The 27,672-nt window shown below is 50.6% G+C and overlaps 11 protein-coding genes across 11 annotated transcripts; 5 read left to right on the top strand and 6 right to left on the bottom strand.

The window, feature by feature from the left end:
- The first annotated feature begins 1,145 nt into the window (after positions 1 to 1,145).
- M430DRAFT_32088 (hypothetical protein) lies at positions 1,146 to 2,771 on the top strand. Its single transcript, XM_024866104.1, has one exon. It carries the CDS (start codon positions 1,182 to 1,184, stop codon positions 2,448 to 2,450), a length of 1,269 nt encoding a protein of 422 aa, XP_024724826.1. The 5' UTR covers positions 1,146 to 1,181; the 3' UTR covers positions 2,451 to 2,771.
- A 512-nt stretch (positions 2,772 to 3,283) lies between these two features.
- Positions 3,284 to 5,262, bottom strand: M430DRAFT_130683 (hypothetical protein). The gene is made up of 4 exons (XM_024862154.1): positions 4,950 to 5,262; positions 4,782 to 4,900; positions 4,698 to 4,732; positions 3,284 to 4,649 (listed from the first exon to the last, which is right to left on the bottom strand). The coding sequence occupies exons 1-4, from the start codon at positions 5,027 to 5,029 to the stop codon at positions 3,441 to 3,443; spliced, it is 1,443 nt and encodes a 480-aa protein (XP_024724825.1). The 5' UTR covers positions 5,030 to 5,262; the 3' UTR covers positions 3,284 to 3,440.
- A 1,867-nt stretch (positions 5,263 to 7,129) lies between these two features.
- On the top strand, positions 7,130 to 10,129 carry M430DRAFT_46404 (hypothetical protein; the record flags this gene model as incomplete). The annotated part of the gene is made up of 4 exons (XM_024867839.1): positions 7,130 to 7,491; positions 7,557 to 7,668; positions 7,722 to 9,596; positions 9,650 to 10,129. The coding sequence occupies 4 exons, from the start codon at positions 7,130 to 7,132 to the stop codon at positions 10,127 to 10,129; spliced, it is 2,829 nt and encodes a 942-aa protein (XP_024724824.1).
- A 1,265-nt stretch (positions 10,130 to 11,394) lies between these two features.
- On the bottom strand, positions 11,395 to 13,486 carry M430DRAFT_23759 (hypothetical protein; the record flags this gene model as incomplete). The annotated part of the gene is made up of 2 exons (XM_024864960.1): positions 11,395 to 12,579; positions 12,641 to 13,486. 2 exons carry the CDS (start codon positions 13,484 to 13,486, stop codon positions 11,395 to 11,397), a joined length of 2,031 nt encoding a protein of 676 aa, XP_024724823.1.
- A 1,780-nt stretch (positions 13,487 to 15,266) lies between these two features.
- Positions 15,267 to 16,541, top strand: M430DRAFT_268525 (hypothetical protein; the record flags this gene model as incomplete). The annotated part of the gene is made up of 2 exons (XM_024865460.1): positions 15,267 to 16,017; positions 16,095 to 16,541. Exons 1-2 carry the CDS (start codon positions 15,571 to 15,573, stop codon positions 16,539 to 16,541), a joined length of 894 nt encoding a protein of 297 aa, XP_024724822.1. The 5' UTR covers positions 15,267 to 15,570.
- Positions 16,542 to 17,633: 1,092 nt separating this feature from the next.
- On the bottom strand, positions 17,634 to 18,737 carry M430DRAFT_71744 (hypothetical protein; the record flags this gene model as incomplete). The annotated part of the gene is made up of 1 exon (XM_024869517.1): positions 17,634 to 18,737. A coding segment is annotated over one exon (1,104 nt), but the record flags the coding sequence as incomplete, so codon positions are not given.
- Positions 18,738 to 20,047: 1,310 nt separating this feature from the next.
- On the bottom strand, positions 20,048 to 20,544 carry M430DRAFT_93493 (hypothetical protein; the record flags this gene model as incomplete). Its single annotated transcript, XM_024869779.1, has 2 exons — positions 20,048 to 20,433; positions 20,484 to 20,544. The coding sequence occupies 2 exons, from the start codon at positions 20,542 to 20,544 to the stop codon at positions 20,048 to 20,050; spliced, it is 447 nt and encodes a 148-aa protein (XP_024724820.1).
- A 228-nt stretch (positions 20,545 to 20,772) lies between these two features.
- Positions 20,773 to 21,530, top strand: M430DRAFT_14576 (hypothetical protein; the record flags this gene model as incomplete). Its single annotated transcript, XM_024862969.1, has 4 exons — positions 20,773 to 21,141; positions 21,204 to 21,313; positions 21,365 to 21,449; positions 21,507 to 21,530. The coding sequence occupies 4 exons, from the start codon at positions 20,773 to 20,775 to the stop codon at positions 21,528 to 21,530; spliced, it is 588 nt and encodes a 195-aa protein (XP_024724819.1).
- A 162-nt stretch (positions 21,531 to 21,692) lies between these two features.
- M430DRAFT_152383 (hypothetical protein) lies at positions 21,693 to 22,865 on the bottom strand. Its single transcript, XM_024863205.1, has one exon. The coding sequence runs from the start codon at positions 22,694 to 22,696 to the stop codon at positions 21,854 to 21,856; it is 843 nt and encodes a 280-aa protein (XP_024724818.1). The 5' UTR covers positions 22,697 to 22,865; the 3' UTR covers positions 21,693 to 21,853.
- Positions 22,866 to 22,943: 78 nt separating this feature from the next.
- M430DRAFT_130665 (hypothetical protein) lies at positions 22,944 to 23,672 on the top strand (the record flags this gene model as incomplete). The annotated part of the gene is made up of 2 exons (XM_024862153.1): positions 22,944 to 23,360; positions 23,494 to 23,672. The coding sequence occupies exons 1-2, from the start codon at positions 23,102 to 23,104 to the stop codon at positions 23,670 to 23,672; spliced, it is 438 nt and encodes a 145-aa protein (XP_024724817.1). The 5' UTR covers positions 22,944 to 23,101.
- A 165-nt stretch (positions 23,673 to 23,837) lies between these two features.
- On the bottom strand, positions 23,838 to 26,236 carry M430DRAFT_268514 (hypothetical protein; the record flags this gene model as incomplete). Its single annotated transcript, XM_024865459.1, has 2 exons — positions 23,838 to 25,549; positions 26,151 to 26,236. 2 exons carry the CDS (start codon positions 26,234 to 26,236, stop codon positions 24,220 to 24,222), a joined length of 1,416 nt encoding a protein of 471 aa, XP_024724816.1. The 3' UTR covers positions 23,838 to 24,219.
- Positions 26,237 to 27,672: the final 1,436 nt, after the last annotated feature.

Here is a 27,672-nt window from a genome sequence, read left to right as displayed (position 1 = left end):
CCTCACCAGTTTCTACAAGACTACAACAACAACAACAACAAAACTTTGATCCCTCACAACAATAGGTATTTGAATCACAAAGGGATTGACTTTCACAGTGAAGAAGTTGTAGTTCTTTGATCTCATCCAACCCCCCTTTTCAAGCTTACCGAAGCGGCATTGACTTAACTCCGAAGATGGAGGTATGCGCTGAGAATTCGACTGTTGACTATCAATTGCTGATTGTAAACAGGGAGGAATTGAAACTCGTGCGAAGTTCTCTTTCAGAGATGTTCAAGGAAGAGTTCATGACCTCATCCTGTCAAAGAGACAAGAGACGCAGCTCTCTAGTCTATTCAAACCTGGTTCGATGGCTCATACTGTATGATACTTCTTCTCATGTTGGAGTGGGATATCCTAAGAAGCTGACACTCTAAATAGGCATCTCTATCAACAGAGTCCCTTGGGACCTTTGATGAAGAGAGCGTCTACAAGGCATCGCGATCAGGGGCATATTTGGCCATCCATGACGCCGACGGAACAGTTCACGACCTCTATTTGTCAACCTCTCAGATTCCAGTGATTTCGCAGACTGGAACAATGAAAATCGTAAGATCACACTCCCAAAGGTGAATTCACTCAAGCTAACAAGGTAAACAGAATAGATCGATCTTCTCGTCTGCTTTGAACCGCTTTTTAGAAAAGCACCCACCACAACAAGTCAATGCGACTGTGCCTGCAGGCTCATCTTTCGTTGGACCACCGATCATCGATACGACCACGCCCATCATGGTAAAGTTGAAGAAAGAGACGAAGATGCCTGGCACAGCACAAGGTGTTGTTTACGAGACTGTCTGGACTACTGATGGTAACTTCAATGCTTATGTCAATGGGCGCAGCTCAATGTCATCTTACGAACCAAAGTTGGGTTTGCCTTCCAAGTCTCTCGAGACCTGCTTGGAGAGAGTTAAGAAATCCATGCGCCGATCTAGCAAGAGCCTCGACTTGTTCCTCGATCGCACTCACCTTCAGTTCAAGAAGGTTGAAGTAGCTCCCCTTAATTACCAACACAATCCTAGTGTATGTACTTGTCTTGTTTATTCTTAGATCGGAACGCGTGGAGTCGCGTCCTGTCCTGGTTGGATTGAGACTAACTAGTCACGCAGGTTGTTTACACCACTCCGCAGAGCAAGTTCTCCAACATGATGAACCAATCCAGAGCGCTGACGACGATCGCACGCACTGTTCAACGTATCATCCCCTTCCACGAGCCACCCGTCCTCCCTGCGAATCGAATCTGGGACAATCGGCACAGTGGAACCGCTGCCACCCTACTCTCAGAGGAGAAGCTCAAACAGATCGGCACATCGTGTGGTGAACAGGCTGCTGCGGACCCTATTGATCCTGACAAATGTGTCGTGGCACTGACTACAGCCGAGCTGGAGAGACTCAATGACTCTTCTACTGATACGCTGCAGTATGTTAAGCCAGCGTACCAGGTCCCTCCACCAAGTCTCGCGGCTTCTGAAGCTGGTGATGAGGTTGAAGATGATCTCTACGGAGCAGATGACGAGGCCGTTAGCACAGGCAAGAAGCTACTCGAAGCTGGTAATCAAGCCATCGATGCTGAACTCGAAGCTGACGAGCAGTCTGTCCCATTCCCCAATTTTTTTGATAACATGAGTATGTCTTACGAAGGCATCCTCGACCGCATCCGAACCGCCCGAGGCCTGGTTGCTACGCGCAAAAGCGCCTCCCTGATGAAACCCTCCGACGAGGAATTCGCAACCAAGTACCAGAGTAAAGACCTCCGCACCATCATTGTTCCCTACTCGGGCTTCTACATCATGGCTCCCGACGGTCTCCAGACTGTGCTCGACGTGGATAACAATATCTCTGAGTACTACCAGCTCCCGCTCATCGATCCCATGATCGACGAAGATGAGTTCGACGTTGGCTCCATGGGCCCCAGAACCTCTCCGTTTTCGCCCTCTAATTATGACTCATCTGATGATTCCCACTCCGACTCGGACTCTGAAGAGAACATCCTTCAACCTCCCCGCTCCCAACCACCCTCCCAAGCCATCATCCAATACCTAACCTACAAAGGCCAGCCGCTCTCCAGCATCACATCTCTCCTCGCGCCCCTCGACACCTGCTTCCTCTACCACCAGACCAGCCGCTGGTTCCGCACGATCCGGATCCCAGAACACCACGAGCTGAACGACGCCATGATCGCGGCAGTTCTCGAAGAGTGCAAAGCCGAGAAACAGTGGTGGGAAGAAGAGGTCGATAAGCAAGGTAACACCATACCGCAGGAGCTTAGGATTTTGCAGGGAAGGATGAGAGAGCGCAAGGTGGGCCACCTGGCGAGAATGTCGGTGGAGAATTATTTCTGGTGGCGATTGAGAGGGGAGATGCCTCATGGGATGGTGCCTCATGGTCCGTTGTTGAGGGAAGGTGGATATTGAGGGAGATTCATGATCGTGTGGGAGGGAGTTGGTTTGTGATGGTGGGCTGGGCTGGATGGGGTTTATGAATGAATGAACGCATTGAGAATCGGAGTTCTGGGATGGGATGGGATGGGATGGCATGGCATGGGATGGCATGGCATGGGATGGCATGGGTGGCATAAATTGGTGCATACATGTAGAGATACCCCCCTTTGTTATTGTTGGACTACTATTCTCTTTCCTTTGCTTTCCTTTCCTATTTCCTTTTTACTTTGTCATCACAAACAAACAAGCAAGCAAACAAACAAACAACCAAACATATGAGAATTCCTGTACAGGACAAGTAATCGTAAACAGAGAGCAACCTCCAACGAATATTTCATTCTAGTCTACTCTCCTCTCCTCCTCTCCTCTCTAATCAGCACTCCTCCTAGGCTTGGTAACTAGGTAATTGTACGTTCAACCAATCACTCACTCACTCACTCACTCAACTAGTTAGTCATTTGCCTACCTAGTTAGGAGAATGAATGGAAAAAGATGATTAGTTAAGAAGAGAAGGAAAGAAAGAAAGAATGAAAGAAAGAATGTGGGCAAGTGGAGAATTATGAAAATTTGGAAATTTGGAAATGGAAAGGGGAGGGTTGATGGTGAGATGGATTTGGGTTTAAATGTGTAGGGCTTCTGGAGGGTTGGTTAGGAGATGGGAGATGGACGGCGAGAAGACTTGTTGGGATAATTGAATGGGGGGATGCATGGATAGATGGTTGGGAAGGGGCGGGGACTGGATTGGATTGGACTTTTAGAAGGAGGGAGGGAGGGAGGGAGGTAATAGGATGTAGTTGCTTTGAGATGGGAGGTCTTTGATATATATATGTGATCTGCATACAGAGACAGAAGAGGCAGAGCGTTCTTCTGCCAATAAAAAGCATTTGTGTAAGTTCAGAAGGGCTTATTCTACATATATTCCAAGCAATCAGCTATGAGAATCCATCCCTTCAAAAAAAAGACTCAATCATAACCTTCATAACCTTCATAACCATTATCAAAACGGCCCATGTCTCGTTGTGTACTAACCCACTCCTCACTCTCCAGACCGTTCAACTTGGCCCGCTTCAAACTCTTTGCGTCTTTGTGCCAATCGCAAGCATAGTCGCAGGCGGGGATCTCTTTCTCGCCAAAGTAGCGACAGATCAGCTTATGTCTACACGTGTCCGTGTCCTCGCAGTACTCGATCAGAGCCTGCAGCGTCTTCACCCTAGCTTCCAGATTCGAGCCCGAGCGACCATCCTTGGCGAGGCGCGTGAAGGCGCGATCGCGGTCCTCGCGACTGTAATACATGATGCAGAGGCTCGCTTTCCCATCGCGGCCCGCGCGGCCCGCTTCTTGATAGAAGCCCTCGAAGGATTTGGGCAGCTGCCAGTGCACGACGAACCGCACGTTCTCTTTGTCGATGCCCATGCCGAACGCCGTCGTCGCCACTATCACGTCGTAGCCCTTCTCGTTATCGACCCAGCGCCGTAGCGTCTCGTTCTTTTCGTCGTTGCGGAGTCCCGCGTGGTAGGGCCTGGCGCCGATGCCGTCTGCGCGCAGGCGGGCTGAGAGATCCTCGCAGTCCTGGCGGAAGAGCGTGTAGATTATCCCTGAGACGTTGTCGAGGCGCTCATTGTTGCGTTCGAGCTCGGCGCGCCGGGCTGGATCCTCTGCGCGCCGCTTATGGACTCTCTTTAGCCAGCCTAAGAAATCGCCATAGTGGTCCTCTTTATCGCATTTAAACCGGACCTCATAATGCAGGTTCTTTCGGAAGGTGGTCATGGTGAAGACTTTTAATTTGGTTTCTGATAGCCCCAGTGTCGTGAGGACATCCTGGCGGACTCGTGGTGTGGCTGTTGCCGTGAGGCAGATGATAGGCACGTCTGGGAAGCTGTCTCGAAACCAGCGTAGTTCTTTGAAGGTGGGACGGAAGTCATGGCCCCATTCCGAGATGCAATGAGCCTCATCGACGGCAATTCGGGCAAGCTCCCTTTGCTCATGCACGACTCGGAGATGCTTTCGAAAACTGTCTGCATTACATTGCTCTGGTGTGACGTAGAGGAGCCGCGTAACGGGATGGCCGGTGGCAAGGTCTGAAAAGAGCCGCTGTCTTTCTGGGTAAGGGGTATGGCTGTTGATAGTGCCGGCTTCAATATTGGCAGCACGTAAAGCGTTTACTTGATCAGTCTGGGAATAAGTCAACTCGAGGCTTTGGAATAAGGCTGCTCGGCTTACCATCAAGGACAAGAGCGGCGAGATGACAATTGTGACTGCAAATAGTCAGATCTTGCCAACACATATAAGTCTCGGGGTGCTCACTCCCATGATCAATCAAGGCTGGCAGTTGAAAGCATAAGCTTTTGCCAAACGAAGTAGCAGCTTGAACGAAGACATCATCACCGCTCAGTGCGGCAACGATGACTTCACGTTGCAAGGGCCTTTGGTAGGGGTTAGCCTATAGATCTAGTCATGGTGAGGATAATTTACCTGAAAGAGGTCTTCTTAAACTTGCGACGGAGCGTGAAATCAATATCCACACATGAATTGGTCCTCGACAAAGGAGGCATGATGAATCTTTGCTATGTGGCACGTGATGTGGCAGGCCCCTTTTCCAGGATGGTACTTGGACGCGATCAAGCAGATCGTCGTTTGTTTGGTCCTGCCAGGTCTCATATTTTGAATCTTTGGAGAATGAAAAGCTTGGGATTCCGGCCCTCGATATCGACTTTACTCACGACATCGAGGCTGGTAGATATCCTCGGGCGTTTTCTTTCCGGAAGGTAGGATTGATTGATTGATTGATTTATTCATACACCGTTCTCAGCCTGAAAGGCTTATGCGGGATCTGTAGGAAGGTTGCTCTTCTCAAGCGAACTGGGCGTGGTTGATAGAGTCACACCTGCGCGCAGATAAGAAGAATCCTATAAGAAAGATTCGAGGAATCTTTCGGCACCACGACTTGAAAAATTTCCTTCCTGAGATGTTGGAATGAATAACAGCGAAAGGGTTCTCGATCTTCACAAGACTGTAAGTTACAAAACGCCTGGATAATTTTCAATTTCTACTCCCAAAATGACCCCGAACAGTCCTCGGCGATCTTATTCTCGCACTTGTTTTCTGCGGTGTTTCGAGTTCGCAACCTCGAGTGTCTCTATTCTAGATGCTCGCAATAATGCATGCTTCCTTTTCCAAGAAACAGTACTTAGCTAGGGCCATCCACTACTATTCTTAGTACCGAAGGCTTGGATACACCCTGTAATGGCTTTGGGAAGCTCTTTTCCATTGCCCATCAAATCAGAAGGCATAATCCTGATGCAACGATGTAATTCATGGCTGTCAAGTGCGCCCTCTCACAGACACTTCAATGACCTCACGGCTGGGAAAGGCCTATGCTGGCAATGACTGAGATCTGCGACCAGCCGGTGGACATACAATAACCGCCATGGCATGTCAGATAAGGCGGCAGCATTGACAGAAGAATTCAAGTCCTCTCGAAGCAGAACCATTAGGGCCAACGTCTTACCTCTCGACAATCTGCTTTCCCGCACCCCTTATTCAATCCAACCTCTCTCTGCATAATCCGCATAGTTGCTTCTGCTTTCTCATTGATCGCTAATTACTTCTCTTACCCCGAACTTGGTACCCTCCGGGCTGGTGGGACCTTCACACTCTTCCTCTTCCACTAGCAACGGACGTATCCGATCCGACAGTTTACAGTTGTATCTCCTATCGCAGATGCAAGAGTATTAAGATCGCTGTTCCTATGTTGACGTAGGGCAATACATCCACTTGCTTGAGGGAAGGAATGGGGTTGTAAATGGAATGCTGGGGTCTGCACCAGATGTAAAGACTGATGCTATAGAATGAGCTCGGTTTGGAAGACTCAAAACTTGTCATCTGTGGTTTTTGGATCTAGAGAAGCAGCAGCAGCTCCATGGCCCGGATGACCGGAGCAGGGCTACTTTGGAAGGAGGACGCTGGGATATTGAGAGATCTTCTGGTACCAATCTATCAATGTCATGTTACCTTATACTAGAACCTCATCGATCTGAAGGCTCTGAGCATGGCATGAATCGACAGAATTGACAGCATAATGCCTTGTATTCGTGATATGTGGCAAGAAAGAAAGCTGTCGTATGTATTGTGCTCTGAGCTCTAGCAGCTACAAGAGGCGGCTCAAGAGAAGGTTTGGGTGGCCGTAAGCGACCCAATGAGCGACGCGCAGTTCCTGCGTCACTGGAAGGCGCTAACGGGAGCCAGCCGACCGATAATCTGGCACGATACGGAATTTGAGGATGTCAGTCTCACGATATCACGATATCACCTCTTCCTCTCCCCCCCTTATCCCTCATCTCCCCGATTGTTCCTCAACCAGATATATGACCGGGAAGAACAATGCTGATGGTCATGGTGTCACTTCGACTACACTCTGACCAGGCATGCTCCCAGCCTCGTCTCTCCAGTTCACGACCTGATCACACGAACAACAACGACGACCATAGTTCTCAGATTCACTGCTCCCGATCTTGATCAGCCGATCTTGTTCTACTTCTGCAGAGCGGGGTTGAGATAGGGATTACACCCCACATTCCCTAATTCGAAAGGACTGCCCCCCGAAAGTGACAACCGTCTTCCCGAGTCTTCCCAAACAAAAGCAGAGCATCGAGATGGAGCGTCCGGCCGGTCCACCACTGGCCGCCGCGTCACAGACCACCGGCAGACCGATGGACAATGGAAACCCGAGACCAGCCCCCCTAAACACCGTCCGAAGAATACCACCCAATCCGACTGTTCAGCATGAAGCGTCCAACTCCTCCCTAGAATCAGAGATACCCATATCCACGAGTCAGGTCGTTGCCCTTGTTCAGGAGGCAATGAAGCATGCCCTCGATGAGAATCGGACAAAAGCAGCAGAGGCTAGCGGTGTCAGCAGTGAGCTGAAGCCCGGAGTCACAATCGACCTGAGCCACAAGCAGATCCAGAAATTCCCGGAGGAGGTAATTGATATAATCAAAAATGACCTCGAACGGTAGTCATTCCACCTTGCCCCTATTGGGATACAGACAAGAACACAGCTGACCCTTACTATGCCAGATTGGCACTGTCCCATAACCAAATATACGCATTTCCTTCCCGACTCTCAGAATGTACTTCACTACGATATTTGAACGTTCGCAGCAACGTAATCCGCGATTTTCCTATGGCGGTATGTGGGATAAAAACCAAAGAATAGAAGGATAGATGCTGATCAGGATTCAGATTTGCGACTTGACATCCCTCGAAATCTTGGATCTTGGGCGCAATAAACTCAGGGTCCTACCTCCCGAATTGGTCAAGTTAACCTCACTTAAGGTCTTGTCCGTGCAGAAAAATCGTATCGAGGACCTGCCCCTCTGCCTTGCAGATATGGCCTCTCTCCAGGTACTCAAGTTCGAGGGTAATCCAATACGCTTCCCACCTAAGGAGGTATTGCAACCTCAAGCAACAACTCCTCCAAATAGCGGATTTCAGGAGAGCGAGATGGCCGATATTGCGGTCACTTCGCAGATAAAGAAGTTTTTGAAACAAAAGGCTATAGCTGATCGCTCAGAGATAGAATCTGGTGGAGAGGAGTCTAGCGAAGGAACTGAGACCCCTCGTCCTATAAAGAGAGTTACGAGTGGCCGATTTCCAATCAAGGTTAATGGAACTGACATACCTGACCTACGATCTCCGGGAATGTCACGACCGCCTCCAATCCCCTCTCGTTCACATTATCGAGGCCTTTCCCAGCAGAACGCTAATCTTCGACGTCCTGGTGTGATGCCTTTGACGATCGGCAGCACAAATGAACGTCTGCGTAGCAACAGTGAGAACCTAGTCTCAGCACGTTCTACCCAAGACCGGTCAAGACGGATGGGGATCGTCTCAAAGAGGCCATCAGAATTAGGAACTGTTGACGAGACGAAATTGAACCGCTACAGCCATTATCGAGGTCTCAGTCATGGATCTGCAATGAATGGAAATGACAGGACCAATGCATCTATCAGTTCTAGAAGTCCGGCAAGCCCTGCAGACTCCACAACACTTAGGGCAACGTACGTGCGGCGCCTTTCAAGCCTCCCAGAACGTAAACGAGAGTCTGCTTCACCTGATCCAGTTATTGAGGGTGCGCAGGGCATCTTATTTGCGTTGTTTCAAGTCCACCCATTGATCCAAAATCTACTTGGCCTTGCCAGGGATGGAACCAACAAGCGCACTAGTCTTGAGAGGGTCTTTTACAACGCAACAACCCACGTCGAAGAGCTAGACCGTGATCTTCAGCACTACATCTCCTACTCCGAAGAAGATGAAGAAGTATCCCCCCGGTCGAACGAGAATGTACACCGTGCCTGTTCAACTTGTGTCAGCGCTTATATTCACATCTGCTCTCTACTATTAAGAAACGTCGATACATTAATAAATAATAGTGATCCGCGATACATCCGCCATCTATTGCTTCTTCTCTATGGAAGCTTGGTCGAAGTTCGTAATGCCGGAGCTAGCCTTTTCCTGCATGGCCAAATATCAGGAGCAATGGATGACATGCGTATATCACGAATCTCGGAGGAAAGTCAGGATACAATTAGAGCTCCACCAAGAGACAAGTCAGTTACTCCGACACGTGAGAGGCCAGGCACGAGCTCGAGAACCAGAAGTGCAACTGTGGTCCACCATTCTAGTAACCTTCGCGTTGCGACAGACACAATGCCTCCACCGCTACTTAATTCTGCGCCACGATTTGTGATGAACAATGCCACACCACGCTCTGGTGACTCATTCCCACAAAATCTGGCCAGTGGTAGGATCGGAGGAGATTTCACTGATGAGGATCGATTATTTGAAAAGATCTTCTTGCAATTGCAGAAGTCGACAGAGATGGCAATCCGAAACCTCCCACTTGTCCATAATCATTTGTGTGCAGCGATGAAGGTCAACAGTGATATGTCCAAACCCGAGACAACAATTCAGTTCTGGCAGCTGTTGATCCAAAAGAACTCGATATCTCTACAGAATGCAGAAGCACTCAGAGGCCGTCTGTCCCTCATTATGCTCAAGGATCCAGCTATCAGAACACGCAATTCTTTTTGGGATCTCTGCAATCATTTCATGCAGGTATGTCTATTACTTATGTCCCTTTTGATGATGTATATGCTTACACACAATAGGCTTATGCCACACTTGCTGAGAAGATTAAAGATGCCAAGACTGTGACCACCCTACTTCCATGGGTCGAGGTAATTGGCCTTCTTCGGCCCCTTCAAAAGGAAGTTAAGGCGTGTACACAATTAATTCAACAGTCGCCCTGGGCTGCCTACTTGAATGGCATGTCAAATGGTTCTTCTCCATACACTGCCCAGTCGCCACAAGTTCCACTGCCTATGACACCTCAGAGTGCATCACTTGGCCCAGCTGTACAGGCGACTGTTCCTTCTACCTCACAAAGCGCGTCATACAATGCAATGTTTAGCGGCAACGTTTTCGAACGCGCAGACGCCTTACTTTCAATGAATGGTGGTTCTTCACGAACTGCAACGATGACCTCGGCGATGGGTTCAAACGATGGAATGATGATGCACGCGCCGATCCACAGTCCTATGAACTCCACGACCTCTCGATTTAATAGTAATGGGAAGATTTCATTCTAAGGAGTTTCCTCTGTACTTTCCCCCCCATTACTCATCCTATCCAACCTTTAGCATGTACCCCTGGTTTTAGCGTGATAAATGACCGTTTAGGAGAGAACCCTGGCGTTCGAGGATGCATGCATTTCAACCGGCGTTGGGATAAAAGGGTAACTTCTATTATGCTTCTAGAATAGCGAAATCGGAGGATTATAAGGCGCCCGAGAATTCTGTAACTTTTATAAAAAGAGGATAGCGAAAAAAGAAAATATGGAACTTTTCTTCCTTTGGAAAGAAACTTTCCTCCCTTTTAGGTCTGTGCTTGCTTAAACGTCATAGCATAAAGGTAAGGTAAAGGCAAGGCAAGGCAAGGTAAAGGCAAGGTAATGTAATGTAATGTAAAGCAAATCAAGAAACCAAGGGATTCATCTTAACATCCTCACATATGTGCATGCATGCATATTTCGAGATTAGCTTCTGTAGAGGTAGCAAGGAGGGAGGGTTGGTTCTGCATTTCGGGAGGTTGCATGGGTTTGTGGCTGCTTATCTTACCTACCTAGGTAGGCTGTAGGTAGGTACCTTAAGGTAGGTAAGGTAGTTCAGTAAAGCAGAGCGATGCGATGACTCCCCCCCACGTTCTTTTCTTCCCCCCGGAGTTTCATTCAAAAACATGCACATGTACGTCAGTCAGTCAGCAAAAGCTGTAATAGTAATTAATACACAACTTGATTTTCAATTCAATTCAATTCTATTCCCCTAATCCTCCGAAGGACGGGACACACCTAACGCCCTCCCAAGACCAACCCCTTTTTTTCGGTTTGACGGTCAGGAAATTGTATAAAGTAGGTAGGTAGGTATACAAGAAAGCCACCCAATTTTTGATTGTACCGGCCCAAGGTACATAATCTTCCGCTTTTGTGGAAATAACAACCCCCCCAGCCGCCCAAGGAACGATTACACTCTCTCTATATTACATACGCCTTGAGACGTCGGGTATCAGAAGTATGCAAGATGAATACAAAAGAAATTGTAAGAAAAAAGGTGTGTGATGGAGGAGTGCGATTAAAGAAAAGTTGGAAGGAACTGATGGGATGTAGAAATTTCTGCGATTTTTTGGCTCTCCAGGTTTATCCCCACACTGTTGGGCGGAAGGACTAGCTCAACGCTCGTGGGGACTCCGTCAGTAAGAAATAGAATCGCTTTGTACCGCTTCCGGTAACACAGCTGAACCACTTTTGTCGAGAGTATGTGCTGAGCGATGCCCTGCATCCAGACTCTCAAGGCATTACCTAATTTATAGTCTCTCCTTGCTCTCCATCAGGATCGACCAGATAAGCCAAGGGAGCCCACACCCGCCAATGTAGGATCCCTATATGTGCAATTCTAGTAGCGATCTCAGTAATATCCTCTTTCGCACCATCAGCTTGCGTGCTCGAGTTCACTTGTAGGACCTTTGGTGCGGTCGCGGCTTCGAAAATTTGCAAACTTGTCAGAGGCGTATATTTCTCAACAAGCTTCTGTAAGATAGGGAAGAGTTGCCGTAGGACTCGTTGCTCCGCCTCTTGATAAAGGCTTGAGTTAGGATTGGAAAGATGGAACCCTAAGTGGGACTCGAATTGCGGTAATCGGGTAAGAGGTGTACTTGTTGAACGCAGTATTTGAAGTGCAAGAGAGGGAGCGAGCGAAGTCCATCTGTCTGAGGTATTGGAGGAAGCTAATATGGCGACGAGAGAGCTGCGGACTTGAGAAGCAGAGCCAGAAACTGAGTGGGAGAGGTAAAGAGGAGTCGGAGGGTAAGTGTCAGGAGTTGACGCAGTAGATGAGGGCGATGAATAAGGACTTGAAGCGGCGGATAAGGCTATGGCGTCACTCTCGATGTTTGGTACCCATACTTGTCCGCCCGAGGGAGTTCGAAGAAAATGGCCGCGCTCTTGTGCACCAATATCTTTAGATTTCGGCGCAAAGTGATGCGGCAACGGAAGGGTTGGGGAGGAATGCAAGGCGCTATCGGCAGGAGAGGTAGGGCGATCAAAAGGGGATGATACAAAGGAGGTCACCGGAGTATCATCGCGGTGTACAGACCGCGCCTCCTGCAGTCTGCTTGCTGTCTCTAGCCCTTGAAACAGGCGCATGCAAATCTCGAGGTTGATCGAGTCCTCCATATCCGCACGCAGCTTGATCAGGCGCTCTTCGTCGAAAAGAAAGGTATGCGGCACTAATTCGTCGGATTTGGAGGGCAGCACCAGATTCACAAGGGCCTTCATGAAGTCCCAAGTATTAACTTGGGAATGTATCGACGACATATCTAAAGGTGCCGTGTCTCGTGAGCTGCTCGCTCGTCGAAACCACGCATGTGCCCCGGCAATATCGACTTTGCCAAGAGCAATCTTCTTCATGAAGAACTTCTGCTCAAAGTGGACGGTATCTTCGATCAGCAGGGGTCGTAGGCAGCGAATCTGGTGGTTGGCCACATCCTGTGATATGAATTAGATAGGGGTTCATTGCCATATTCAATAAACAAAATCAAAAACTTACAAGCTTCATGGCTTCCAAAACACCGAGCAGATTCTGCATCCCTAGCACTAATAACGCAACATCACCTTCTCGGTCACCCTTACGGATCTGAGTGACCATCTCGTCGACCCAGTCATCCCTCATTGGAGCACAGTGGCATTTCAAGAGCTGTGATAACCAGAGGGCGAGTTTGACAAGATCTGCAACTCCTTTTCGGAATTGTTGCATAAGCAACTCCACGTTGAAAGTCTCCTCAACGGACTGGCGGTCTCGTCGAGGAACTAGCGTCTCGAGGATCCCGCGAATAGCTTTCAGAGTCGCCGGTAGACACCACTCTCCATCACCAATCTCCTTTTCAAACAGGTCCCGATTAACTAAGTAATCTCGAAGCTGGCTTCGCATAGTCTCCCAGAAATCGCTTGCTTTCTGTCTCTTCCGTCGCCCCTTCTCTCCATCTAGATTCGGCCGAAAGTGCAGGTCTGGATCGAAGTTTATATCATGCCGTAATTTCGGATTGTGGACAATCTTGTTGACATCGAGCTCGCTGAGAGTAGCCTTGGTCACCGGTGGCTCTAGGGAAGGAGATTGCGCTTTCGTTATCTGCTTGGCCGTTCTCTCTGACACCGCTGCTGTCGTTGTAGAGGCGTAATTCGGATTTCTCGGTGATGGGTCACCTGCTGGCTGATCTGTTGACCCCATGTCATACTCCTGCGACTCGAGACTGATGTCTACCGAGCTCTGTGGTCGAGTCTCTTCCACTGCCGGGGGTGTCATGGATCCACCATCGTTGTTCGAAGGAGAATTGGGGTGGCCATTGGTCGCCGCAATACTATCTCCCCGCTGCCTCTTTCCTGCTTCGTGTGACATTATTCTCTCCTCCCAGCCCAGGTGTGGACCGGCTTGTTTTGCCCAGAGCTCGTGGGTTCTGGGGATCAGTCGATATGATATCCTAGAATGCGGGGGTTTCTTTCTTTCGCGGGATGGTGGGAAAGAAGAAGTGGGCCCGCAAAGTGCTGATATCCATGTTAGTATATCTTCTTGACAAACAACGACTCAACTTTGTGCTCGGTTTCAATGATCTCGTGGGTTCGGCAAGCTACATTGTGCGACTCTCATGATTCGAGCACGGCGAGAAATGTCTCGAGGCCACCACGGGTAGCTACAATGAAAGGATATGGATGTTTGTATACAGCAGGGTAGGTTCGTGCGACGTACCTCTGTTTTCGGTCTCGCACTACTTCTATCTATTCGATGCCCACGGTCTGGCGGTTTTTCTTTACACGGCCAACTGGGGGCGATGCAGAAGCGACTGAGGACGCAGAGGGTCGGAGCGATCCCTCGCACGATAGCCAAAGAAAAGGGAGGTCAAAGGGAGGCTCGAAGGAACGGAAGTGGAGGGAGTTGTTGACAAGACCGAAAGAAAGTAGGGCAGACGGGGCCTGAGATATGCCCTCTCACGGACAACTGCGGTGGCAGGCAGGGAGCAGGCAAGGCATGTACTGCACAGCACGAGAGACGCAAAAGGCGATGCGGGAGGAATGGGAGGAACAGCGGGCGCAAGCAAAGAATGCTGGTCGATATGACGGACGGGTATAGATGGGATTGGTATGCCCCTTCCCCCGATTAGATGAGATGGCTCGATACAACGCAACGCAACGCGGACGGGGTCTTGGAGGGGACAAGAGGAAGATGCAGGTGGGAGACAAGATTTGTATGTGCGGCGAGAAGGGTTCAGTTCACCAAGTCGAGGTTGGCATCACATCAATAATAGTGAGGCAAGAGATGAGGGGGCGTGGAATAGCGTTATGAGGAAGCTATCTCATACCCGTCTCCATAGCGTCGGTAGGGTTCTACCGTCTCCCTAATAAGTCTAGAGTAGGTACCTAGGTAGTAGGTAGTAATGTAATCAATATAAAATGGGTAAAAGGTGTGCACGACTTATGGACGTGCCCCCACCGGCCGGAAGAGGCGAAAGAGGAGGAAATGGTGGTTAGTTCTGTATGAAATGCTACGTCCGCTGTCCAAGAATCGAGGGGGGTTGTTGATTGGCGATGCGTGAACCGCTCAAGGTTGAGGCGCATTCTCACCTCCCCCCCCTATTTTGCTTATTTTGCCTTTGCTCCTGCTACCCCATGCCTTACGTATCGCTATTATCCCTTCTGAACATATCTCAGATTGTTACGACGTATTGTTACCAGTCCATCTCTCGTGAGTCTCACCAGCTTACAACCTCACAGGAATATAATGGCTACCAGCTGGTCAACCACCAGCCTCGTCACTCAATGCATGATTCAGGATACCGGTGCGGATCGTCGGGGCCAGCTGGATCATGTATGATGTAGCACGCAGCCGTCCTTCCTGTACATGTAAGGCGGTAGGTAGGACGGGAGGACGGTAAGACCACAGACAGACGTTCGCATGCTCGCCCAAACTCCAAACTTCCAAAGCCTCAACCCGAGGGTACCTCCGACTTCCAGGGATCCAACCGCCTCATTCTCCCGGGATTTTGTCAGTCGTGTCCCGGTATCCTGATTCCTGATTCTTGTCTCCCTTGGGCCCTTGTCCCCTTGCTCCCCTTGCTCCCCTGACGGATGGCGGTTGGCGGTGGGCCGCGGCTCTCGATCTACTCGTTTGCTGTGGACCTGGCGGCCCTGTAGACCGTGGCCCTGGTGCGCGCCCAGCTCAATCGTGTGGGCCGAGCTCAATCGTGTGGGCCGCGATGTACTATTTCAAGCTCTTGAAGCTCTCACGACCCATGACCAGCTACCGCGCTCACCAAACTATTATATCCTCCGTATAAAGGGGGTGGGCCGTCTCTCTGCGCTGGGCCCGGTCTTTAGATCTTCGTCTGGGGTTCGGCTTGCCAGTTCTCAGCAAAAGGATTGCTGGCCCATTTTTCTTCTGTCTATATTGCCGATGCAGATACACGATGGCCTGCAAGCAGCCACGGCATGGAATGCGGGTTTACGAGACTCGAAGTCTTTGAACGACCACGCTGGCCACGTCCCCACTATGGATCTAGCCCTCGGGCTCCAAGAATGCCACGGCCCACGAGGGAGAATCCCGCGCTTATATCTCACCTCTCACAGGAACCGCAGACCACCAGTGTAGTGTGCACTGTACGTCGTACGTCCCTCGAAGGGCCTGCCGTCGGCGGCATCAAGCCGCCCGGCTTGTATGTCAACACTGAAAGGTATATATCGAGCTCTGCCATTGATGATTGGAGCATTTACGGCCTTGCAAGCAAACAGATCCTGCTTGATCACATCTTTGAAGTCCCTCGCGCCTCCTGCCTCCTTGCCTCTCGCCAAGCGGATGGATTGGGAAATCTGGGACACCCGAATCTCTATGAGCGTCTGAGAGACTCAGAGAGGGTCGAGGGAATACTCCGTAAGCAGGTACATTATTGGTCCCAGACTGGCGGGTCCACCGACTATACAGCGTACACTCCGCAGGGTCAGGTACTGAGGTACAGCGCTGCACCCGGGGCCATTACTCGTACCGCTTGCCGTCTTTGCCTTTTGGGCTCTACATGCAACAATCAGAGTTTGACACAACGTGTGCAGTAGCAGTAGCGCGCGCTGTGCAGAATTTGCTCAAGTACCTAAACTGGAAGCAAAGAGGCCCAACGCTGCAAGTTTGCAACACTGGAAATAAGAAAAAGAGAGCCGGGAAAATGAGGCGGACGAAAAGAGATTGCGGTGGGATGCCCTGCGCAGCCACATGTCCGTATCACGTGCCACCCCGGCCACTCCCAGTTTCCAAGTCGCCTCATTTTCCAGTCGAGAGACCTCAACCTCGAGGAACCCCGGGGAGAGCTACCCGCCGGGACGCCTTGGGAGGAACATCAAATCAATGGTTTGCGATGGCTCTTCCGCCTTCAGATCATCAGCCTCAAGAAGTCACGCAGTTCTACCCCTAGAGTTGCGGGCCGTGAGTCAGTAGTCCTGGCTTCGTCCCGCCTTCTCCTGCGAGGTCTTACTCTCGCCAGGACTATAATATCGGCTAGATACTGGTATCTGAATCGAGCCTATCACCACGCTGTCTTTCCCCAATTCTCCAGCTTTTAACATTTAGCATCACATCATTGCCGGCTTGGCTCTGTGGCTTCGACTTGTACATACCGAGGCTTGTCTAGAGACCCCCGCAGCCTCCCGATTTCCCCTGAGTCTCTCACCGCCATATATCGCTGCCGATGCTTCATGAAAATGCATAAGTGAGATAGTTTTCTCCCGCTCTATTTATATTAGTTCATGGGGTCGTCCCGTTTCCGTCCCGTCTCCCGTCCCGTTTTCCAGATCTAACCGCCCTTTGTCTTCATGTCTCAAGTCAGCTACCCTCTAGAAGCATATCTTTCATCATCTTTTATTGCCAGCAGTTTCTCCAGCGCGCACATCCATTTCCTTACTGAAGAAGGCTCTACTCATCTTCGTCTGAGAGTTCAGCGAGACCCCCTCTGAAAATCAGGGAAGAATGCCTCATTGACAATACCGTCATCCACAAAAGCTGTATAGATCACCGCTTTATTAGATGGATGTGAAATAAGAACCCAGACAGTTCTGGTAGATGTCTCTTCTATGACTTATCGATGTATCATCATTCAAAACCAAGATCGTGGACTTCCTGTGTGCGACATCGTCCCCATCCTGCCAGGAACTACCTGATTATACCTGCTGCTGCCTGGGAGCACCTTTCCCAAATCCTGTAGTCCCCCTCTTCGGATCTAGGAGGGTGCTGAAAACGGGGAAAGGGGGCACAGCGGTGAGATTATTCATATCTATTCAGCCATATTCTTTCGTATCGTTGAATAGACGGTACCCTGTTGTAAAGGTAAGGTGAATTTCTTTCCATTCATGCGTTTCTACCTCTAGATACTACTCCTGAAAATATGGTCTTACCATTTCCTAAGCTCCTACCTATGCTCAAATGCCACATCCAAAAAGGTCCCTCAGTTCCAAAAACCTGGTTGCGCCGCAAAAGTTCAAGTCTGAATAACGCCCGGTTCCTAAACTGTTTCCTCGTCTGACCTATTTTCCCCTCGACCTCTCTCACTCAGCATACCTATCTCTTCCTCTTCAATCCCACTTCCAGCAACACTTCCTTCTTCATCTAAGGCAGCACTTTGCTGTTTCTGCACAGCAACATACACCGCACTTCCCAGAATCAGCCCGCTGCCCGCCAAACTCCACCACCCTGGACTCTGCCCAAAAATCAACTTATCCAACGCCAGCGCAAAAATCATGTTGAGGTAAATCATATTCGTGGCTCTGGCCCCGTCCCCGCGGTCCCCGACAGCCAGCCCCTTCGTGAGCAGGAACTGCATGACGAAGCCGCAGATCCCGAGGAAGATGAGCATGCTCCACTGGCGTACGCCGTTGGGGAGGGCGAAGTGCAGTGAGGAAATGTGCAGGGGTCGGGAGAGGGTAAGAGCGAGCGTGGAGACGATGGTACACCATACGGCAAAATAGTTTACAGATATCAGCGCATGGGTGCGGTTGCCGATCCAGCGTATGGAGGTATATGCTCCTGCGGAGCCCAGCACGCCCAGCATGGCTACCGCGACAGCAGAAAGGCGCTGGCCAGGTGTGGGGGTAGGAAAGTCCCCATCATACGAAGACGAAGTGCTCGTCTCTGTTGTAGGGGGCGTAGACGAGGAGAAGAACGAGGTAGGTCGGGCTATCAGGAGGACGCCCAATAGCGAGATAAGGGAGGCGTATCTAGCGGATCGAGGGAAGGGCTCGCGGAGGAACAAATAGCAGCCATAACTCGCCACGGACGGGGCCAGGAACGTCAGCACGACTGCATCCGCGACTGGCAGGTACAGCAACGAATAATACATGCCCCAGATCCCAAAGAACCCAGTTAAACCTCTGGCCACCAGCAGCCCTCGAACCCCCTTCGCCCCCAATGGGAAATCCGGAACTTTCTTCCACCACATCCACGCACAGCAGAAGATGGACGTGAGCAGCATCCTCGCAAACAGTACCTGGAACGGATGCATGCCTTCGCCCTCGAGCTCCAGCAGCCTAGTCGTGACATTCATCAAGGCGCCAAACAGCTGCGAGATGGAAACCAAAAGCAATCCCTGATTGCGCTCCCACAGAAGCCTCGCCGAGCGCCGCCACGTCCTGTCATCGGCCGGCGCAGCCCGAGGGCAAGGCGAGGCGCCCCGCGACGGGACCCCCAAGGACGAAATCGTACTGATCGACGCTCTCCTGAAAGCCTCGGGGTCGAGCAGTCCCACATCCACTGCTTTCGCTGGGTCGGGCGACAGGAAGGTCCGGTTCGTGCCGCCGTTGAGGGCGAGGTCGAAGTTACTGGGGGCATTGTGGAGCGGTTCTGGAAGATGCTCATCATCTACGTTGGGCTTGAGCGTCGAGGTCTGGGGGGTCCGGACGGTGGGAGACATGGCCATCGGGATTCATGGCAAGCAAGAGGGGGTTTAGGTCTCTGGCTGTAGGGGGGAATACGGCCCCAGATACAAAGGCTTTTTGCTCGCAGTAATGACTGTTCTATGATGATGATATGGAGGTGCGGGCCGGTGCTGGTGGTGGGGGAAAAGTGGGATTTATAAGTTGTTATAAGTCAGCGGGGATGGCACCTTGGAGGGTGGGGGGGCGTGCCCGCCCAGTGGCCAGGCCAGACTAGACCCAGTGAGTGACCACTTACATACATGTACATAGATGTCACAACTTACAAGGTAGATTAGGTCGATTTTCAACAGCCCTCCATTTTGGTGGCTAGACCATCCATCGAAATAGAAAGTATTCATAAGTCCTTGGATCGTGAAAAGAAAAAGAAATGCAGTATATCAATTTTCGTGTATTCGGAATAATAGAACCCACCAGTAGACGTTGTCCTAGATGTCACGACAGTAAGTGTAATAGAAGACAAGGATATATCGGTCTAGATCCTGACAGGTGAGGAGAGATACACATGTATCCATCTATCGACCCCTCTGCTCCGCTCTCGCTATGTTGCATCCTTGGGAAGTATCAAATACATCCGAGATGCTGCGATTCAAAGTGTTGGAATCTCCAACTCGGCGCTCTTTTCTTACCATAAGCACCACGAAAACCAAGATGCAGGGCATCGTAACTTCCTGGATTTTTGCCCGTGTTTTGTTGGAGAGTTGACTTCCTCTAATGGATCAAAACACAATCGCATTATCGGAAGATTTCAGTGATTGGTATATTCTTGATCTCCGCTCTCCGTTCTTCCAGTTGTGCATTGCCCAAGTGCACGATAATCAAGCCACTCTGAGAAACCGGAAAATCCATTGCAATCTATGAGAACATACGTGGTTGCGGCCGGGGGTATCGTCCATAAACGCCTTCCATATGCCACTTTAAAAGAGATGATACCAAACATAACCTCATAAAACCATGCACTAGCGCTCCTCTTGAGGAGCCGTCGTAACCAAGGAAATCATCTGCCACCAACACTACTCTTGCCTCCAATAGTCCGAGTATCCATATCCATATCATCGTCGGCGTCGCCCAGAGGTTCCTCTTCCAGAGCCTTGACATTGGACTTCGTGATCTTGTCGTCGTTGACATCTAACGTCTTCCTCGCCCTGTCGATTTCATCTTTCTTCTCCTGCATCTCTTGGATCTTGCCTAGGTAGAGCGGGTTCTTGCGGCAGGCAAATCGGACATCGTCGATCTTAATCTTTTGGCGGCCGGCGAGCTGGGCGGAGCGGTGCGCTTCGAAGCAGAGCTCGGTGATGAAGTCGGTGAGGAGCTCGTCAAGGACGCGTTTTGTTGTATCAAGCGAGTGAGGTACGTCGCCATGGGCGTATAAGAAATGCTGGACTGGGAAGAGAAATTAGTATGAGTAGGTATTTTAAAGTGCACAAACTCACGCTCTTGATCTGAGAAGCTCTGCTGTCCTCGATTGCGTCCAATGCGTGCTCTCGGTTCCATGTCTCTTGTTCAGGAAGATTCTCTTCGCCCGAATATCCTTGTGTTATAGCTTTTCTTCCTCTGAATTATCCTCTTGTTCAAGATTTTCCTCTTCGTCTGAAGATTCTTCGCAGGGAGATTCGTCTTCGTCTAGTTCCTCGTCCGCAAAAGGCGAGGGTGAGCTGTATCCTTAGATACCTCACCTTAGGTACCTTAAGTTTGACCACTGGTTTTGCACGTCGTGAAGTAATGGAGGCACTCCCACAAGCTGATGGCGAAGGTCTTTCCTCTTCAGGCGTTATGCGGATGAGGATTCTCGGCCCTGGTGGTGGAGAAATGGTGATGATGCGACTCGCTGGGTTCTCGTTGAAATGGACTCTCCTAATGATCCTCGGAGAGGGAGTTGCGGCATCTGCCATCTTTCGTTGCTGGGGCTGGTCTAGTGTGGCGGGTGAGGAGAGTCCCGAAGTTTTCCCGGTGGTCGGTATTTATAACCGCCGATCAGACTCACGTGCCATTCACTGTCACCTAATGGAAAGTTGTCTTCCAGACCTCCTGTCAATAGGCAATCCCGGAACCACTCCTCACTTCTCACACAAGAGTAAACACAATGGTAAAGTGATCTGTTCTATCTACATAGCTGCTGCTAAACCCTTGTTACATTGCTAACTTCTATATAGTCTGCCCTCTTCAATTTCACTTCAGCCTTGCTCTGCCTCCTGCTCCTCATTTGTACGAGCACGTACATCCACCAGCTCTTCCCGGGTATCATGGACAGAAATAAGGATGGGTAGGTCCAATTGGCCCTCCGCGACGTATACAATCTCATAGCGATCTGCAGGGCTTTTACCGGTGTTTTCTGGAAGTGCGCGAGGGTAGGGGAGCGATTAAGTCCCTACATAAGTGTATGCTGTGTTTTGATGGCTGTCAGTCTACCTTGAAGTATATCTGTCTTTTGCATATCCGCATACTAATTGGCGCAGGTTTCTCTCACCATGGGCAACTGAAATTCAAGGGAGTGGAGGGGAATCATAAAATGGGCAGGGCGTTTTGGAGTTGGGCGGGAGCTACTGTATGAAGTGGAGGAAGGCCGTTTGATATCAGAGGCTCAGGGATGACTGCTTGGAGTGCGCAATGCAGAATGCAGAATGCAGAACGATACCCGGAATCAGCGGCCAATCTGCGTATTTGCAGTACAACAATGAGATACATATAATACAGAATATCGAGTCATGCCAACCATTTCCACCTGATGCGCCCAAGTCCCATGAATGCCAACGCCATCGCTAATACTCAGAATAAGAGAAAGATGACCCAGCATGCTCACAAATCATCCTCCACTCAGGCTTGCGGTTGCGCTTTCATCTTCTCCCCATATATCCCGGCTCTCCCGCTCAACGAGCTGCATCGCACCAGCCACATCCTCCAACTTCGCAACCACATTCAACACCCCATCATTCACTCTCTGGAAATACCTATCATTGGCCTCCCTCCTCTTCCTCGCCAGCAGGATATCCGACTCCGTCTCCTCCGCCAACTTACTACTCATCCTCTCCGCCGCCGCAATCCCACTACTCCCCGTCGCACTCGCCGCCGTGCTCGCCTTCCCCCCCTCCACACCCAGCGTATCCAGCATTCCGCCCCCAATCCTCGACCCTACCCCCTTACTCTCCTTATCCGCGCTCTCCACCACATCGTCCGCCTCGCTCCTCGCCCACGCCTGCGCCAACTGGATCTGCGCCGCTCGCAGTTCATCCAGCGCCTTGCTATGCTCGGGCCCGAAGACATGCGCCCCGTTGGTCGCGCTCAGCTCTACCTCCTCCAGCGTGCTCTGCATCTCGGCCCACAGCGCATCGGTGCGATCGGCCTGCTTCTTGACCTCTGACTCCTGCTTCTGCCGCGAGCCGGACCGCGGCAGCGAGCCGGCGACGCCGCTGTCGGGTTGGCCGTCTACGTTGTTCCGCGCGGGCAGGCGTGTCGAGAGGGAGGAGAGCTGGCGGGTGAGAGGCACGCGGGAGGGGCTCAGAGTCGATGTATTCGTAGGCGGCTGAGTGAGAGTGCCGCCGGGGATTGAGACATGGGAGGCATTTTGGGATGGCGGGCCTAGGAAGAGAGACGGCGGGGGCTCTCGTGACACTCCTTTACCAGACTTCCCTGTTGGTGATGGAGGCATGCTTGCATAGTTGTTGGAGGATTGCGGACCAGGCTGTAGGTGGCTATCTCCGTAGCTTACATGTAAAGTAGGTAGGTAGGGAGGGGAGCTCTCTCGGCACCGGCGAAACTAAAAGCCGAGATGCCAATCCTGAGGCATTAATATGAGGCAACAAATTGGTGGCAGGGCTTCTCGCTTAGCTTGTCGAAATCGCACCAAGAGCCCATTTTCCAAATTTCAGACATTGAATTCTCGACGACAACCACCACGACAAAACTTATCTAGGACCCATTTTCGCCATAAACCGGTACGTTCCCATCACCACCACTCATCCACTCTCATCACACACACGAAAACACAGCAGCACTTCCAAATCCTCAGAATCAGACAAAAATTTCTAACTGGTGATCTTCTTCTGCAGCAATCATGGGTAAAGGAAAGCCCCGTGGTCTCAACGCCGCCCGCAAGCTGCAAAACCACCGCCGCGAGCAGCGCTGGGCCGATCTGTCATACAAGAAGCGTGCCCTGGGAACGGCCTTCAAGTCCTCGCCCTTCGGAGGTTCCTCCCACGCCAAGGGCATCGTCCTCGAGAAGGTCGGTGTCGAGGCCAAGCAGCCCAACTCCGCTATCCGAAAGTGCGTCAGGGTGCAATTGATCAAGAACGGAAAGAAGGTCACTGCTTTCGGTACGTCCCCCATTTCTTTTCCCCTCCTCGGGTTTGCGGTTGATCGAGAGATTGTGCACTATGGGAGGGCATGAGGGGTTTTCGTTGGGGGCGTGGAGAAAGAAAGGTGGCTAACGAAAGATCCATCACACAGTGCCCAACGACGGTTGTCTCAACTTCGTCGACGAGAACGACGAAGTCCTCCTCGCCGGATTCGGTCGCAAGGGTAAGGCGAAGGGTGATATCCCCGGTGTGCGATTCAAGGTCGTCAAGGTTTCGGGAGTCGGTCTGTCAGCGCTGTGGAAGGAGAAGAAGGAGAAGCCCAGATCGTAGACGCTCTTGATCTCGTCGTTGGAGCACAACTTCGGTTACTTGATGATTGAGAGAGACAAACGGCTTGGGGAACGGTGTTACATTGGTCTTGTTGCACGACGGCTCAGATCAGGCCGGGGCATTTTTTTCATGGAGGTCATCATGAAATACTATCAGTGATCACACCTAAGATGAGCGGTTTTGCTTGATTGATGTGAAAGTGATTGTGCATCATACCCCACTTTGAGACTAGATTCAATACTTGCTTCTCCGGTTCAGACTAAAACCCAGCCCAAGCATAGCAAAAGAAGAACGATATGTCGGTAGGTAGGTAGAATAGCAGTTCCTGTTTCTCACCTCATTCATACCCCTCAAAAATTATATACTGAAAAAAGGAATTATCTACATCAATAACATAACATCCTTACAATCCACAAGCCCTCTCCAATTAACAGATGTGTATGAAGAAAGATTAAAAATGCATTGTTATCTCCCAGGATCCATCTATCTATCCATCCATCCATTCATATATACCAAATATATATCTAGCTGGATATCCACTCCTCTCTCAGACGCCTCCTCCTCTACCGCCCTGGATCAACACCTGCTTCACCATCCCCGGTCCTCTACCAACCGCCTGTTTCGGACTCGTCACACCCGCAATCATCTGTATCTCGGGGATCAGATCTCCAGGGACGCCAAAGCTCGCCATCTCCTCTCCAAGCAACGTCTCATAATCCCGAACTATGGTCTGATTCACCGCTTCGACTTCTCTATGATAGAGTTCCGTGTCTGTAGTAGCGAGCCCGACGAAGTTGAATTCTTGGCTCGTGCTCCCGAAGCCGCTGCTGCTGCCAGAGCTGGCGTTGGCGAAGTAGAACGCGCTGCCGTTCTGCGTGGTGGAGAGCTGGGAGCCGGAGAAGGAGGGGAGGGGAGGGGTGTTGGGGGGCAGGGCGGAGAAGGGGGAGAGGCCCGTGGGGAATATGGACGCGCCGAGGATGGAGAGGTCAAGAGCGCGGATTATGTTGCCCGAGATGGAGAAGTCGCCGTTGGGTTGGACGTTGATGGAGGAGTTGCAATAGAGAGGGTAGGTGTAGCTGGATTTGTAATAGGTACTGCCGGTTGATACGTCAAGGCCGTTCGTGGTCTGGTTGTTTTGCTGAACGGCACCGTAGGCGGTGTACAGACCATAGTTGGTGGTTGAAAGGGTTTGGGTCCAAACGGAGAGAAAGGTACCCTTCTGAGAGGTGACGACCGAGGAGATGGTTATATCGCGTTCCACGTTGGCGGTGTATTCCAAAGTCTCATTTGCACCAGTCGAATCCTGCCCCAGTTTCTGCGAGAGACTGATAATAGGAGGTCTAATCGGGCCTCCTACTATTCTGCCTGATGTGATTGATGCCGCATCATCGTCAAGCCAGACGAAGATCTTCCCTGTCACATACCAGGAACTCCCTACTGTTTCACTGAGCGTCCCGCTGGATTCCCCATCGTCGATAATGCCAACCACTCTGATTTCGAATGTGTGCTCCGTACCATCACAGAGGACTGGTAGCCATGGAGTGATATCAATCTCGTGCTCTCGCAGATCAAAAGCATCTATACCGACAATTGGGCGCCAAAAGCCTGGAACCACACCACCTGTGAAAATCACAGGGAATGGCCATTGGACACCAGCAAGCTGGCCATCAATTAAGACCTGGACCTCACGGAAAGGCGAATACCCGTACAGGGTACCGTCTACCGGCTCAAAAGTTTCGATATTTGACTGCAACACATTGCTCCACCAGAACTCCTCGGCCGCTTGTCCGCAAGCGGAAACAGAAAAGACAGCTCTGTTGACATTGCGGGGGAAGCTAATTGTGTTGGTGGCGTTGTCACTTGGCAGAGTAAACACACTCCCAGAGTTACGGCACAGAGGTGCAGTATGGTCCAGGAGGGCACTTTGGTGTAGGTGCTAAGCGAAAAGAAGTTAGTGCCTTCTCATTCGCTAGATATCACGTGGTTCCCGAAGCTCGGGTATCATGAGGTTCACAACCACCTTACTACTGTACCCACCTATTTCCATCTTCCTATCCAACCAAAAAGCATTAATATTACATGTCGTTATGTCCAAACCCCCACACTGTAATATGCCTGTCTGCCGACATCTAACGGCCGGTCTAGAAGAAGATCGTCAAGTCCTGGTATGACGACGGAGTGGACTGGCAAGTTCCTCTCTCCCGACGCCCACTTCTGGCACTTCCTCTCCTCCTGCTCATTGATCAGCGGCGGCGACAATCATCCGACAGACATCCTGGTTGACTATCCATTATGGCCAGAGCCCCGTCACCTCGTGTAACCATGTCTTGGAACTCGTCTCTTCCTTCTCGATTCCAATTCCAATTTCACAATTCCAGTTCCTCCCCCGAGACGGCGCAGGGGAAGTCCCGAATGTGTCCTGGGAAGGGAGATCTGGACTCCCGGGATGGCTTTGACCGGGAGAGCCCCAGGACGGACATAGGCGACGGAGACAAGTCCGGTGACTTGAAGTCGGAGTCGTCAAAAGTACCGCGCGTGTAGTCTTCTCGATTGGCACTTGGCATACGATTCCTTGTCCTTTTTCCGCTGCTCTGCTTGGTATTTCACAAACTCGATAATGTTTTCATGTGCTTCATTGACGTGGCTCCCCTTTACTTGGGTTCCGGCCAAACGTCTCCCAGAATTCCAAGTCCGCCATTGAGGTGGCTGCTTACAACACTTCACGTACGCATCCCGGTTTAGTGAGACCTGGCGAGGGTGGGCGGTGTACGTTCAGTCACCTGTTCCAACATTTCGATCAGGCCACTTGTGTATCCTCCCTTCAGCGTACTCTACGTCGTAGTCTAGCATTTTGAATGCTTCTTTGGCACTTTCTGTGAGCTTATAACGTTGATCACGGTTCGGTTGATCAATCCTGCCCTTTCTGGTCTCCTTCCGCCGCTCAGGCGTTGGGGGCTACAAGTTGAGTGTGATTCGGCTCTAGGTTGCATCATCGAACCCTAGGATGCGGTTCGCCGTGACAAATATTATCCCTCGGGAGCATTTCAGCGCACAGAGAAACACGGCGACCATTGCTTGCTTGTCGAGATTGCTTTCAAGGGAGGCGTTGCTTGAGGTATACATCAGCCTCGTCAATTAAAATGATGGCATTTCATGCCTAGGCCCTTGATGATCATTTACAGGCTTGCTGGGTTAACACCTAGGATATCGTAAGATGATGCAGAATATAGCAAGCTTCAGGGCATACTCACCCAGCTCCAAGCAAGTTAGACAGAGCAATGATCGACCTATAGAAAAGCCAGTTGGATGCTATCATCTGAAAACTCCACACTCGGTTTATATTTCCCCTATTCAGCACCAATAAGGTATAAATATGCGAGAGACTCCATCATCTTCAAATACCCCTCGTCGATCGATCTCCAGCGTCTTGATAAGACTCTTATCGCTTTTGTCTAACCTAGCACCTGAGCACTCTGCATATCTCCTCGAATCCTTCAACTACTTATGCGGGAAGAACCAAGCACGGCTACTGAAGCCAGGTACTCATGTCCTCCCCCTCATTACTTACTCACACTCCTTGATATCCTATCCTCTACCTTGAGAATACCTTAGAAAGATCTAACCTGACTTGGTATCTCGATGCGTTACCCCACTTTTCCCTTTGCCTCTAGACTGAGCGTGAAAAACCACGGATGAAGTTTAGGAGCAGAAAGTCACTGTCTGCTTCTATAAGCCCCGTCGTTTTTGTGTCCTTGGGATCAAGCTTGATATAGTCGAATCCTTCCACTTGAACCCTGCCTTTGAACCAATTTTATGCCTTGTTTCGGCTTTGCCACTCCGATGGTTTGATTATAAGCCTGCTCTTCGGGGTCCAGGATTACGTTCCCTTCCTACTGTATAGATCTACTATGATCCTAGAAGCTCCTAGCACAAACATGAACGAGGGGAGTATTTTGCTGTATAAATTCGAATTGTAGGTAGAAAAAAGACACCCCCCCCC

This window comes from Amorphotheca resinae, assembly GCF_003019875.1.
Source record: "Amorphotheca resinae ATCC 22711 unplaced genomic scaffold M430scaffold_1, whole genome shotgun sequence".
NCBI classification, from domain to species: domain Eukaryota; kingdom Fungi; phylum Ascomycota; class Leotiomycetes; order Helotiales; family Amorphothecaceae; genus Amorphotheca; species Amorphotheca resinae.
This window is presented reverse-complemented; position numbering and strand designations above follow the sequence as displayed.

Excerpts from the sequence above, each read along its gene's own strand:
- M430DRAFT_152383 (XM_024863205.1), bottom strand. The coding sequence starts at position 22,696 with ATGCCTCCATCACCAACAGGGAAGTCTGGTAAAGGAGTGTCACGAGAG.
- M430DRAFT_32088 (XM_024866104.1), top strand. The coding sequence starts at position 1,182 with ATGATGAACCAATCCAGAGCGCTGACGACGATCGCACGCACTGTTCAA.
- M430DRAFT_130683 (XM_024862154.1), bottom strand. The coding sequence starts at position 5,029 with ATGCCTCCTTTGTCGAGGACCAATTCATGTGTGGATATTGATTTCACG. Across the intron at positions 4,901-4,949 it reads TTTAAGAAGACCTCTTTCAG|GCCCTTGCAACGTGAAGTCA; the intron begins GTAAATTATCCT and ends CCCCTACCAAAG. Across the intron at positions 4,733-4,781 it reads AGCCTTGATTGATCATGGGA|TCACAATTGTCATCTCGCCG; the intron begins GTGAGCACCCCG and ends GACTATTTGCAG.